Raw genomic sequence first — 14658 nt, 5'->3', positions numbered from 1 at the left:
TTCCTGCTATTACGGACTCTCGCTATTAAGGATACTAACTCGCGATCCTTAGGATGTCAGCAATAAAGGAAGTTGACTGTATTCCTCCACTGAGTAAGTGTGACAAGTTCCTTGTTGTGCAGTCCTCATGTCTGGGTGGTGGAGATTGGACAGCAGTAGAGTTGCCATTATGGAGGTCGGCTGGTGACAGTGGAGGTCCTTGAATATTCCTGGCATCCATCTGCCATTTTGTTATCTAGATCAAACCTGTTGGTTAATAATATTTGTCTTTGGACAGCAATGCCCTGATTATTGCAGACTGCTGTCAAACGACACTCTACAACCCGATAAAAATGAAATGTGTTTGTTATTGACAGAAGTGTATTTTAAAGCTATTCTGTTTTATATTCTTAGATGCATGTTGTACGTACAAATACCATTCTTCCCAGGCAGGAGGTGGGCGTCCATGGGGTGGATGACATGATTAAGATGGAGTAAGTTAACTGACATTGTACAAAATATGTAGATATAGGTTAAATTCAGTGGAAAGTTTCTATTGAATGATTTTATAACTGGTTATTTTTAAAGTCAGTTTTTGATGAGTAACAAACAGTGAGGAAACTGTAAATAGTGTAGTTTGACCAAGGAGTCATGTCGTAAGGTGAGTGTAGTCCTGAGAAGGACTGTTTGAGGTGACATTGACATTCACCTATTAAAGCAGTCCTTCTCAGGACATTTAGGTTATAAAACAGTGAAAAATGGGGAGGTGTTTTACATGTAGTCACCTAATGATTAGCACTGTGGACTCTGAATGGAGTACAGTGTAGTCTGGATTCAAGGCATGGGTTAGGTCATCGGGTTGTTCTCTTGGATAAGACACTTTGCTCTCCCATTGCCTCTCTCCACCCAGGACTATAGATAAGTAGACAAATGCGAGGTAACTGGCATCCCATCCAGAGGGAGTAACTTTACTCCTAGTCATTTCATGCTGGGTACCCTGTAATGGACTAGCATCCCGGGCATCCAGGAAGGAGTAGCAATACACCCAATGCAAAAATGGCTGACATTTTAATAGTCTTATGTCTGTATTCAAATTAGCCTCACTAGCCTTGTCTAAGGTAAAATATTCTTTTGATATTTGAACTCAAGAACGAGGATAGTGAGGCCAATGTGAATGTAGACAAAAGAATATTAAAATGGCAGCATTTTACATTAGGTCTATACTCTTAGCCATTCCATGCTGGGTACCCTGTGATGGACTAGCATCCTGGGGATCCAGGAAAGAGTAGTAATACTCCTAGTCATTTTATGCTGGGTATCCTGGATGGACTGACATCCCATCCAAAGGAAGTAACAATACTCCTAGCCACTTTATGCTATAGAAACTGGGATAAGATCCTGTAGAAGTGGGCCACTTGGCACATGAGGGCTTTTCCTTGTTAGGTTAAGCTGACAGTCAAACATTCTTTTGTTCAAAAAGGCATTCAAAGTACATGTAAAAGAGTCAATTGCCTCTGTCATCTCTATGTCAATCTGCCAATAATAATATTGTAATAACAGGTATTGAAGCATTTCGGTAAATTGGTAGAGATAACATGACAGCCAACAGTCATTGATGTTGCTTTTCCAATGCCCACGTTAATTTTGTTAATACAGATAGTAGCCCCAATTTCATTCGCAAAAGGAGTAGAGTGTGTAATAAAATAATATTATGTACCAGTAGTAAGTTTTCATGTTGAAAATTACATGGTAATGTTATTTTTTTTTTCAATTTCAGTGACTTGCACGTGGGATCAATCTTGTACAACATTCGTAAAAGATACAGACAAGACCAGATATATGTAAGTTGTATTTTTGCAAAAGTTGATATTGATTTGGGAAAATTGTGAGTAGACATCTTGTGGCTCTTGACACACCCGCGTCTAGTTCTCCTTTGTTTAAAGGTTTTAGTTATTCAAAGAACGGATAGCTATTAATAGCAAATGAGACCTTATTTCACCAATAAAATATGGTGCCATTGTTCGTACCACTAGTTTATTCTTCTCCCTCCACATAAAGTCATCTCCTCTTTAAACAGCCAGCACCTGAAAGTCACAAATACTGTCTCGTCAAAATTCATTAGCGTTTTGTAATTATTATCTATTCCAGACCTACATTGGTAGTATTTTGGTTGCTGTAAATCCTTACATGCAATATGGCATTTATGGACCTGATGCAGTGCAGAGATATTCTGGAATTTCAACTGCTAACCAACCACCGTGAGTATATTGCAATGTATTAAACCCTTAGTAATTCCAGGGACACTTCTTGATCAAACACACTGGTCACGAGAAAAATGGTGACCAGCTGCTGGCCAAATTAAAAAGAGCAAGAAATGCTCACCAAAGATAGGTACATGTAGCTTTTATTAATAATAATGAATAATAATTTTGCCAAAGCCAGGGGCTGAAACAGTACAGGTGGTCAAGCAAATCCATTTTACAAGATGTGCTGCTAGGTTACAATTCCGGAGATAAATACAAATTATTACTTAACAAAGATACTATTAATATAACAAATTAAAACCAATCAAGCTTAACCCTAGAATACATGTAAATACAGTACAGTTACAAACTATTAATTAAATTGCAAACTTTTATTAATAACAAACTAAATGCAGTAGATGTATTTAAACATAATTTTTTATTCTCCCAACTGGTATCAGAGAAGGTCGTGAGAAGAATGTATACTGTACATGCTGATAGTTGGGCATACAGGGTTAAATTCCAAGTTCACATCAGTCTGCTAATTATAATAATTATTATAATGTGAATGCACCTGCATGTACCTACAGAGTTCTTGTGTTTGATTAGCCAAGTGAGGTGGAAGCTGTTTTATGTAATGTTTAAAACACGAGCAGCAGTGTTTTACTGAGTTTTAGACCCCATAAAACACATGCTGCGAGTTTTATGAACGGCTTCAAAAACATTCCTGGAAAAGCATGTGTCAAGAGAGTTCATAACAATAAATTGTCCTTTTGTGAACGTTGGAAATTAGCATACAAAAAAAACATTTAACACCTTAATAAGGAGGAGGTTTTATCAGCCGGGGTTTTAAAGCTACTGCACGTGATGTTATTGACCATTTGATAGGTCAATGGGCTTATGAATTATTAATGAGTTTTTGAAAGTACATTGTTGCACAGTACTGGTATTCAAAAATGTTTCCAATCTGATTTGTGAGTGGCATTATTGAGGAGGTCCCAATTAAACCCCGATCAATATATTTTGCAGGCATATTTATGCTCTTGGTAATGCTGCATACCAGTCCATGTTGCGAACAGAACACAAACAAGCTATCCTCATCAGTGGGGAGAGTGGTGCAGGTAAAACGGAATCCACAAGGCTACTTGTTGAATTCTTGGCAGCTGACAATCAGGGTGATGGAAACCTTATAACAAAACAGGTATGCATGCACTTGTTATACTGTAATATTGTAACTTTACATGTAGTTGTTGTATTACTGTACATAGTTAATGGTTAAATAGAAAATGTCTAGAGGCAAGCTTAGGGTGGATATGAAGGTGATTGGTCATGTTAGAACAAAGTAGCTTGTACAAATATAAATATATTTTTAAAATTTATTTAAATATTACGGCAACACAACTGAGTAACATTTTCATTACATATGCTGCTAAATAGAAATGGTTAATTTTAGAGTATTGGTACAATCTTGTAAACACAGGTTTTTGTTTTCTTTCAAAGATCGTAGAAGCAACCCCTTTGCTGGAATCATTTGGAAATGCCAAGACTGTGAAGAATGACAATTCAAGTAGATTTGGAAAGTACTTGGAAATTTATTACGACAGGTTTGTACATGCAGCTTGTTCTCTGTAATTTAAAACTAATTGGTTTTCCTTTGAATCTGTCATTTTGTCACATGGCAAGTTGCATTATTTTTGCACATCAGGTAAATGGCTGAGGAACAAAGTGACAGCATGTAGATGCAAGGCCTCAAAGCACTTACATGTAACAGGTTCTTGTTAGGAGCCAACAGCCAGCTATTTTTAACATCTATTCATGTAAATGTTAAGAAATATCATGAAAAAAAAACTGTCTCTGAAATTATTGAAACTGCTTTCAAAATTCATCGTATTTTGAAAAAAACTCGTCCTTGTTTGGGAATTTCCTTCCCATAAATAATGTAAAAACATCCAGCAGATAAATAAATATTACATTGAAAATCCATAAAGAAACTGCTCTTGGTTTGAGCATTTTCTTTTGTCAGAAACAATGCTGACTTCAAGCTCCGCCTTGTTTGGTTTCCATTCTTCCGGCGGCCATCTCGCTCCCATCATTCCCTGGGAGACTTTAGTAAGATGGTGTTCACCTGCTATTGCAAATTTATTACCTCCCTTAACAAATAATCTTAGCAAGAACCCTGATGTACGTACCTTCAGATAGAATGAGGGATGTGCTTACTACTATGCCTGTCCTCCACAAATAAATACATGATCTTTTGATTTAAGTGAACCAGCCAACCACCCTAAGTGTAACATAATCTTTTGATTAATATTATATATTTTGTAATTCATAAATTAAATAATTAAATTGAATTAATTTGTTTCTAGTCAAGGCAAGATAACTGGGGGAAGAATGTCAGAATATCTTCTGGAAAGATCAAGGCTTGTTGGACAGGTATTTTGAACAATAACTATGTTGAATTTCTTTTATTCATGTAAACGTTACAAAAATAATTATATTTTAAGAGATATAAGATTTTTCAGATGAAACATCAGACCTCAAATAAAAAAGGCCACAGAAATGCGTTTGAAATAACCCCTCTCATGTTTGGGGTGCCATTTACATGTATCACAAAAATAATGAATGATATAGTAATATAAATATCGAGAAGAACTTATATTATGTAATAAATATTCATTCCAGACCAAAATTACATTATGAATGAAAATTTATGTTATGAACATAAAAGATAAATATATTACTGTTCCAATAATGTAAATATATATGTTGTGAACACCAACAAAATATTTTTGTTCATAATACTGTATATTGTCGGTTTTATAACACCTTGATATTTTTATCATGTCCCTTGTAATTTTGGTCTGGTGCAAAGACAGATGGAAATTGCACTGAACATTTCTTGACAGTATAATTATGTAAGTCATATAAGAAATAATCTTTTCTAAAAGTGAAAACTATTTAACAAGAGCCATGTAACTATGCTACTCCAAGAAAATGCCATAAAATGCACTTGTTCTTTGGTGTGATGTCCATTTGCCTACCCAAATGATCCCACAATCTGTTACTTGTAGCAGTTTTCTCACAGTTTCTGGAGTGGGTAATGAGGAAGTGTTGTTTTTTTATTAACAGGCGGCTGGTGAAAGAAACTATCACATCTTTTACGAGATGCTGTGCGGATTGACGGATGAGCAAAAACAGAAATTAAGTCTCACAAGTGCTGAAGATTTTGCTTACCTTAACCAGGTATCGTTCTGTTGTAGATGTAGCTCTGTATGCTAAGTATAATAATTATTATTGCATTGTCTATTAGATCATTGTACTGTCAATTCCTTGTGATGATTGTGGTACCTAATTCTAAATTGTGTTGTTTGTGAGGTACATGTAAGGCAGTATTTATATGTGGCACACCACCTTATCAACTCTCAATCTATTTCCACTCTCTGTTCCCTAATGCCTTTAATGTTGAAATTATTTTGCATTGTTGGCTCTCATATTAATTTATGGACATCATCTTTATGTGTTTAGGGTAAAGCAAGTGTCATTCCAAACAGAAATGAAGAGGCTTACTTTCATCACGTTACAAAAGCCATGGATGTCCTCGGAATATCTGTAAGTTGTTGACCAGCAATTTGCTTTGTACAGAAAACAAATTATGTTGTAGCTGTTCTGTATCTTAATTATCAGGATGCAGTTTCTGACTGTTTTGCCTTAATTTCATTAAAAGAGAATATTTTTTTTAATATCAGTTATAAAACTGTGTTCTTGCAGGGAAGTGAAAAGGAGGCCATCTTCCACGTTTTGTCGCTCATTTTGCATCTGGGAAACATTGACTTTGGAAGGACAGAGGTTAGTGAACAACAAAAAAACTTGTAAAGACTTACTAACTGACAATGTGCGATACACCAACAAGATTCAAGAATTTGTTCATGATGCCATGAACAGGGGAGAGGTGGTGTAGCATTTTTGTAAGTTTACTTCTCTTGTGCAAGAAAGGGATGATGGCAGGAACCCCATGAGGTAGAAGGTTATGGGAGATGAAATTACATGCTGAGTGCAAGAACCCTTTTACTAAGGGGAAGTATTACAGGGATTTTTTTTACCTGTTGTGATGAAAATGGTGTGACAACACCTTCACTTAGTTACAAATATAATTCTAGAACATCACGAAAAAGAAATCAACTGAATTCTTGAAAGAAACAACTCATGACCTGCTGTAGTGCATATTGGAAATGAAAATGTGCAAACTTGGAAACGGTTGGTCTAACTCTTTTCAGGTTGTGGTCTATTCTATTCTTAAGTCTGTCTGTGGCCAGAAACACTCATTGGTAGTCTTATCACATTGGGGTGACAATCTACAACAAATTTGAGCAATGCTTTTCGGTTTCTGTTGATATAAAAAAAAAAAGACATTTTAGAGGTTTTGAATGATATGAACTGTTAGTAACACCAAATTCCTGTGATACTTCCCCTTTAAATGGTGGGTGAGAGAGAAAAAGGAGGGAACTGCAAGATTCAGGATGTGTACTGAAGTATGCAGGAATTTGATCTCTCCATCACTAGGTTCTCTGTATACAGTTTATCTGACCTTATTAAAGTCCTTCATTGCATTTGATTTCTAATATTATTAGGCCAGTGGACAAGAGGCTGCTGTGATCATGGGACAGACCCAAGTCAAGACTGCATCTGAGATGCTTGGTCTTGAAATGCAAGATCTTGTTGTACCACTGACTCACAAAGAAACAGTAAGTACAATGATTGACAAGTTATCTGAAATAATCAGGAAATGATTATTTGAGGCGAGTGCATACATGTACATGGGACAAATATTAAACTGAGTCCAGTCAATATGTAATGTAACATATTAAAAATTGATCAAGAGTTGAGAGTCAAAACATCAAGCAACCTTCCAGGGGGGGCGGTGACTCCCATATAAAAGTGACAAGGTGATCTCTAAAAGGTACAACAATCACCCCTGTCACTTTTGTATCCATGGGAGTTTCCCCCCCCCCACCCCCCAGGGTAAAAATGTGTTAAGTAACATGATGGTTTTAAGTTACTGTAAATGCTCGAATTAGCGCCCGGGGCACTTATTTAATTTGCTAAGGTGAGAGGGGGGGCGCTAATTCAAAGAGGTGGGCACTTATTTGAAGGGGGGCGCTTATTTTGTTTATCAATTTTTGCCTCAAAATGACACTATCTTTTATTTCTATTAAAAACCAAACTGCAACATAAAAATTCAAAACCCTTATAGAAAACTACTTTTTGCAAACTTGAAACGTTCTTAAGACTTTTTCATCAAAAAGAGGTGGGGAGTGGGGGTGCTTATTTGAAGGGAGGCACTTATTACAACTTTTGAGCCTTAGGAGGGGTGCTAATTTGAAGTGGGGCGCTTATTTGAAGCTGGGCGCTAATTCGAGCATTTACGGTATCTCAGATTGAGTTACATGTAACACGTGGATAAGCTGAACAGTACCTTTTTGTTATTGCAACTGTATGCATGTGCACTAGCAGAGTATTTTTAATCCAACTAACTACATGTATTTGTACATTAAAGACTGCAGGAGGATCTAAAGTTAGAAGTCCAAGATCAGTTGACCAAGCAACAGATGCCAGGTAAGGAACATCTGATCAAAGTCAAAACACAGATAATCTGATATTGTTATTAAGAAACAACTACTGCATCCTCTCCCAGGAAAACTGTTAATGCAAGATTGTCTTAATCTGTTTTATAGGGATGCCCTGGCCAAAGAAATCTACTCCCACCTGTTTGCGTGGCTGATCAGCAGAGTCAACGGAATTGTGTTCAAAGGCAAGCAGCAGTTGTCTATTGCTGTACTTGATATCTTTGGCTTTGAGGTAAGAGCCAATAGTAAGTGTTGTAAATATAGTAACTATGCATTAGCCATAACTAGATGAGTTTGAGGAAGGTGTCATCGAGGGAAGAGATACAGGAGGTAATGCATGGGAAGGAAGAGGCAAGGAATAATTATCTGATCATACATGTACATGTAATCAAAACACAGATAATCTGACAGTCTGACTCTTTTAAAGGTATTCATTTAAATTAAGTTTCTCCACAATAAATATTATTTGTTCAATTGCAGATTTCTTTCTATTAATAAAAACCATTAACAAACCACAGATAAAATCTATAATAATTATGGTGATAAAAATAATTATTTTTATTGATGTGCATTCTCTTTTTCTCCAACAAGGATTTTGAGAGGAACAGCTTTGAGCAACTTTGTATCAATTTTGCAAATGAGACTCTACAGTTCTTCTTCAACCAGTTTGTCTTCAGGATGGAGCAGGTAAGAGTGAAATGAAGTTCCCAGTATTATTGTATCCCTGTACTGCATGACTGTATCTATCTAGACAGCAGTCAGCTGTTATGGCCAGCAATTACATGTAGATGCACAGTGAAGATAGCTGGCTACAGCCATACTTAGAGATTGAACATGAAGTAGACATCCTGAAAGACATGCAATAGCAATGGAAGATTAGGCTTTCTTTAGTTCATGACTGACTTGTTTTCTTGTGTGGAGCTTGCTTCTCAAAAAGCTCAGCTACTGCCCTGCATATACTGAATGCGTAGTGCAAAATTAAACTTGATATGACTGCTGGAACCCCAAGCATTGTAAGTTTGAATGGCTTTAGGTTGACTCTTGTACCCATTAATGTTGACCAGAAGCAAGTATCAAATTGAATAAGATCTCAGGAGAATTTACTTGTTTTGATTATTTGTAGGATGAGTATGTTAGTGAACACATCCAATGGACAAATATGCCATTCTTTGATAACCAACCAAGGCTGGATCTGCTGGCCAAACCACCGTATGGGCTGATTCATATTCTGGCAGATGCTACAGGTTTTCCCAAGGTATGTGATAAGGGTCAGCACTAACATCATGGAGCAAAATTCCCATTTCTGTTTGTCATACATTTTGCTTTATTCATATTTCAAGAATCTATTCATTTGAGATTCTTTTACAAGACACCATTAAAGATGTTGTGATTAATTTGTTGATACACAGCAGTTTGTGTACATGTACTTGAATATTTCACTCATGTACAGGTATATGTATGTGGTCTTGAAACCACAAGGCTTTCTTTACATTTTGAGTCAAATATGTTGCCTGGAACTGCACAATTGTAACTCAGACTTGCTGTTTTGTGTGTGAACTGAACAAACAACAATCAAGATCTCTCATCAGCTATAACACTGCATAATTATAACAGCTATAACAGCTGGTACAGATTACAACCTTTATGCACATGTCTTACTTTTGCTTAGAATTACATGTAGCCTGTGTTTGCCAGTTTGCCAGTTGGAAGGAGGTATTTCATCACTGCAGGGAGAAGGGTGGAACATTGAGTGCTTACATTTCACATACTGAAAGGCTGAGGGAGCTTAAGTTGAAAGCCAGACTCATCCTTACTGTATTTTATTTACCCCAACCTTGGAATTCTGGATTACACTTTGTCCATACACTGTCATTCATTCAGAAAAAAAATGGAATTAATAATATTGGATTTGTTGTTTTTGGGTTTGGTGCTAACATCTTGGGTATTCATTTGGTTACAACAGGCAGATGATTATTCATTCCTGGACAAGTGTCATCACCATCATGAACAGAACAAATTTTATGGAAAACCAAAAACACCCAAACCAGAATTTGCTGTTAGCCATTATGCTGGCACAGTGTGGTACCAGGTAAGGCGGCGGGTGGTGTCTGTCAACTTAATTAGGATCTGAGCTAAATGAACTGTTTGATTTTATGAGGAGAGTTGATGCAGTAATTTGGCCACCAAAAAGAGTGCTAGTTAACATTGTTAGCCCTTAGCCAAGATTTGATTGCGGACATTTTTAGCATAAGCCCCTTTGTCAGGTGAAAGGCTTATGTTCACAATGTCAGCACTCAAATCTTGATAAAACCAAACATACATTTCTTCTCCCCACCGATGCAGCACCACAGTTTCTTTAGAAACTAACCGTCTTATCCATAATAGTTAAGGGGTCTGTCACTCAGTCAATCAGTCTGACAGTCTGAGTCAGTCAGACAGTCAACTTGAGTCAGTCAGTCAGTCAGTCAGTCAGACTGTCAACTTGACTCAGTCAGTCAGTCAGTCAGACTTGAGTCAGTCAGTCAGTCAGTCAGTCAGTCAGTCAGACAGTCAACTTGAGTCAGTCAGTCAGTCAGTCAGTCAACCAGTCAGACTGTCAACTTGAGTCAGTCAGTCAGTCAGTCAGTCAGTCAGTCAGTCAGTCAGTCAGTCAGCCAGACTGTCAACTTGAGTCAGTCAGTCAGTCAGTCTGAGCAAGACAGACTGTCAGTTTGAGTAAGTTAACCAGTCAATCAGTCAGTCAGTCAGTCAGTCAGTCAGACTGTCAACCTGAGTCAGTCAGTCAGCCAGTCAGTCTGAGCAAGACAGACTGTCAGTTTGAGTAAGTTAACCAGTCAGTCAGTCAGTCAGTCAGTCAGTCAGTCAGTCAGTCAGTCAGTCAGTCAGTCAGTCAGTTGTGTCAGTCACTCAGTTTGACAGTCAGTCAGTGAAAACAAAGTGTTTTCTAAAAGTTTGTCTTGAAGACAATTTTCACGTGGTTCTAAATTTTCACTATGTTACCAGGTGTCTGGATTCTTGGAAAAGAACAGAGATGGTCTCAGACCAGACCTTGAGGATCTGATTGCTAGTTGTCGTAATCAGGTAAGTGCCAAAATTTAAACTGCTTTGAATTTTTTAATGGCGTATTTTTCACATGACTGTATGCTCACACCTGTTTTCAATCAGTTTTCAGCTGTTCAGTTTTGGAATTACTATTAAACCTAACAATTCAATTCATTTATTTTTGATTGACCAGATGGGTTGATGTTAATGTAAGGGAACAGGCATTTGACGAGACTAGCTTGCCTTAAGATGTGCATGTGTGTGGATGGGGGAAGGTGTCAATTAAGTGTGTTCATTAGGTAATACAGTACTAATGATGCATGCTAGATATGTAACATTCATTTGCCAGCAGAAAATTCTCTTTCTACAGTGTATATTTGATTGAAGGTTGCAATTAAATGATATATATTTTTGTCTCTTGTAGTTCATGCAGGAACTCTTTCCAGAGCTGCAAAGTGCTGAATTAACAATCAAGGGTCTAAAACTTCCCTCTCAGCCTAAGAACTCTCTTAGATTGCCACTGGGCCAGAAAAAGAAGCCAACAGTGTGTGCGAAATTCAACGAGTCCCTCATCAAGCTTGTTGTGGCTATGAAAAGGTAAGTTTCTTTTCTGTCTTAACAATGGTCAATCCTTCCAGACCACATCTACTGTGTGAGCAATCCTTACGTAATTATTTTAGTTAGTGTTGAGTTATATCCATGGCACTGTTGTCCAAAAATATCCAGACTAAAATTAATTGAAGTTGAAAGCTCACCCAGTTCATATCCTTGAGTGGCCTAGCTAAGCTGCCACTCTGTTGCAGTATGCTAGGCAGTGCTCAGCTTTGGTCTAGACTTGTTTTATAAGTCAATCACTCCTGAACAGTTTTCTAATAATGGCAGTTTATCTAGAGAAGATATAATTATATTTATTTTGTACTATTTAATAGAGCTGGGTCCAGTTGTTCAAAGCCTGATTAAGCTAATCCTTGGCTAACGTGAACTTGGATTCGAGAAGATTATCTTCAAAAAGATTATAATTGTTCCTTAGTTTTGCCTAAGACTTTGCTTTACAATTAACTTAAAATAAATTAGCTTTTAAAAATATTTTTAATGAGCAAGATGAAAACCTCTGTTAATTTTTAATTGGGGATAAAGCGTTAATCAGCTTTTGAACAACAGGGACCTGGTATATAATAATGATTTTTAAGTGATCATATTTTGGGATCTTAATTTTACGAAGTAAATACAGTTGTTGATTCTTTTTCAATTCATTTTACAACTGACTGGAATAAGAAACTGTGGTAAAGTCTTGTGTAGTGCACCCTTTTATTGACTACCTTTTTTGCACTTGCTTCTCTCCCACTTCCAAGATCGATGTGCAGCATTCTTTCATAATGAACCTTCCAAGTAATCAATGTTTTCATTTTCTGAGTGTTGTATTACTATCAGTTACCGTTACCCACCTCAAATAGCCCCGCTAATTGTGGGTAGCTAAATTATATTGTAAAAGTGTGTACATAATTTTTTTTAATAAAATTGTTGTTGTTGTTGTTGTTGACTACTTCTTATAGTTTTCATCCTTTGATTTTTTTTTGCAGTTGTGATCCTTTCTTTGTCAGGTGTATAAAACCAAACAACACAAAGGTAAAACTAAGTAATATATTCATTTGTCAATTGTTCTATGTGTATCAGTCTTCAATCTAATGATTATTAAATTTTACTTGTTTGTACTGACTGTGTAAAACATTCTCTCAAGGTTGCGGGATTGTTTGACATTGCTCTCGTGGTTGAGCAGCTGAGGTATTGTGGAATAGTGGAAACTGTGAAGATCCGTAAAGCTGGTTATCCCATCAGATACACTTATGCAGACTTTATAAAGAGGTAGGAAGTCTGACAATCCTTATTTCATGCTAATAAAAGTGTCTTTCTTAATGATTGCTTTGTGTACTATGTTCTGTTGTGTTAAGAAATCCTCAAATATTTTTTTGTGATGTGTGACAAAGTTGTACATACATTATGATGATTGACTTGTCAGTACTGTAGTGGTGCAGTTGTCAACTGGCTAGTATGCCTGACTTTCCGTGTGTTGGGCCTTCAACCTTCTTTGGGTGCAACAGTATATGAATTTCCCTGTTCTGGAGTTCAATTGCAGACTGGAGATGAGTTTTAAATTTTCAAAACTTGAAGTCCATCACAAGAAAGATCACATTAAAATTAGTCAGTTTACCAAGTTTGGGGTTCAGTTGTGAGATTACAACCGTGTTGAAGGCTTTCAAAATTAAGCAAAATATTAGTCAGAGACTTTGTATGGAATTGGGGCATACCATCTCAGAATTAGAGACATTTGTATGGAATTTGGATGATCTTTGACAGGTCACACAGCCTGGTTACTATGCCATGAAACATAACCAAACTTGGTTAACCTACTAATTTTTATGTGATCTTTCCAGTGATGGGGTTCATTTCTTCATATGATGTAATTTGAAATATGTGTTATCTAGGGTCCAGTCCCTTACAACTTTAGAACAGGCAGTTCCTGTGAGCTGACTTTTTTCTCTGCACATTGTTTTAGGTATAAATGTCTGTCATCACAGCTTGACCTGAGCAGTCCTAATCCAAGGGAGAATGTTGCCAGAATACTCAGCATTATTATTGAGAGAGTTCAAGCTGAGAGCTATCAGTTTGGAAAAACAAAGGTATGCCATGTCTCTGGACACTCCATTTCCTTGCTTTTCAGCTGGGACACTATTGCTTATGAGCATCCTTACCTCTACTTCTACTGTAGCTAGAAGATGATAGGTTTGACTCATGTTGGAAAATCTTGGATTTCTTTTTTCTGAGTATGCCTGTGCTACTGTCTCATTCCTTATTACAATTTTGTTTCCATGGATATTACATTAACTTCTCAAACTCATTAATAATTCAAAAGCCAAAGACAAAGGAAATCATGCACCGTGACATGTTTGGATATCTGATGAAAAACTCCTCGTTTTTGCATCCTTAATTTCTCCTTCAAAATCAGTTTGTTTGAGAAGTTATATCAAACACTTGTCACAGTGTTTCATCACAGTATCAAAAACCTCGAAGTTCGTCAAAAATACTCCGCTATGCGTCGTATTTTTTAACTTTCTTCTTGGTGTTTGATATGTGATGAAACACTGTGTCTCGTGTTTGATATGTTACATGTTATTGTATTACAATTTGATAGCTGTTTTCCTTCTCTGAATCAAAAATTAATGTACTTTCTTTAAATTTATTGGTAACAGGTTTTTATGAAAGAGAACCTTCACAAAGCTTTAGAAGAATCCAGAATGGCCAAGCTCAACCGCATGGCTGTTGTCATTCAAGCGAGGGTGAGTTAGTTTGCATGACATGGTCCGCAAATCTAACAAGGATTTATATTCATCTTTATAAATGTAGATCAGCTCTCATTAAGGGCCGTAACCCATAAAACCTATAATTTATGGTTGTACACCCTTTAAAGAACCTTGAGAACCTTTGGAGCCTCTTCATTTTACTTGGAGAGCAATAAGATTATTATGGGTATTGAAGCTCATGAATGCTACATGTGGCTAAAACTCAAGGACAGCCCTGTTAATTATATACACGTACAGATTAGGCATGTGCATTGCAATTCAAATGCAAGTGACAACGATGTGCATGTCAAGCACAAGTAGACAAGACATGGTCAGGAACTCTTTCTTACCAGCATAGAAATTGATACATGCATGAATTGTACATGTAAATACCGTTAAGCAACTCTGGGTTGTCTCTGTGCATCACAATGA

The 14658-nt window shown here is 36.8% G+C and overlaps 1 protein-coding gene across 3 annotated transcripts in view; it reads left to right on the top strand.

The window, feature by feature from the left end:
* Nucleotides 1-14658, top strand: part of LOC146458322 (unconventional myosin-XV-like) — a 59186-nt gene that overhangs the window by 5986 nt on the left and 38542 nt on the right. For all 3 annotated transcript variants that reach the window (XM_085090584.1, XM_085090583.1, XM_085090585.1), the window contains exons 3-23: nt 394-473; nt 1757-1820; nt 2128-2237; nt 3252-3423; nt 3723-3826; nt 4589-4655; nt 5352-5465; nt 5748-5831; nt 5991-6068; nt 6851-6964; nt 7777-7835; nt 7955-8078; nt 8438-8533; nt 8970-9101; nt 9810-9935; nt 10850-10927; nt 11313-11485; nt 12469-12514; nt 12627-12751; nt 13443-13566; nt 14137-14223. In XM_085090584.1, the coding sequence (XP_084946710.1) occupies nt 394-473; nt 1757-1820; nt 2128-2237; nt 3252-3423; nt 3723-3826; nt 4589-4655; nt 5352-5465; nt 5748-5831; nt 5991-6068; nt 6851-6964; nt 7777-7835; nt 7955-8078; nt 8438-8533; nt 8970-9101; nt 9810-9935; nt 10850-10927; nt 11313-11485; nt 12469-12514; nt 12627-12751; nt 13443-13566; nt 14137-14223 (2157 nt within the window). The remainder of the gene's footprint in view (nt 1-393; nt 474-1756; nt 1821-2127; nt 2238-3251; nt 3424-3722; nt 3827-4588; nt 4656-5351; nt 5466-5747; nt 5832-5990; nt 6069-6850; nt 6965-7776; nt 7836-7954; nt 8079-8437; nt 8534-8969; nt 9102-9809; nt 9936-10849; nt 10928-11312; nt 11486-12468; nt 12515-12626; nt 12752-13442; nt 13567-14136; nt 14224-14658) is intronic.

Source organism: Pavona decussata, unplaced genomic scaffold (genome assembly GCF_977016875.1).
Source record: "Pavona decussata unplaced genomic scaffold, jaPavDecu1.1 SCAFFOLD_233, whole genome shotgun sequence".
Classification (NCBI taxonomy): Eukaryota; Metazoa; Cnidaria; class Anthozoa; order Scleractinia; family Agariciidae; genus Pavona; species Pavona decussata.
Note: the sequence above shows the minus strand (reverse complement) of the source record. Positions and strands in the feature narration are given on the sequence as shown.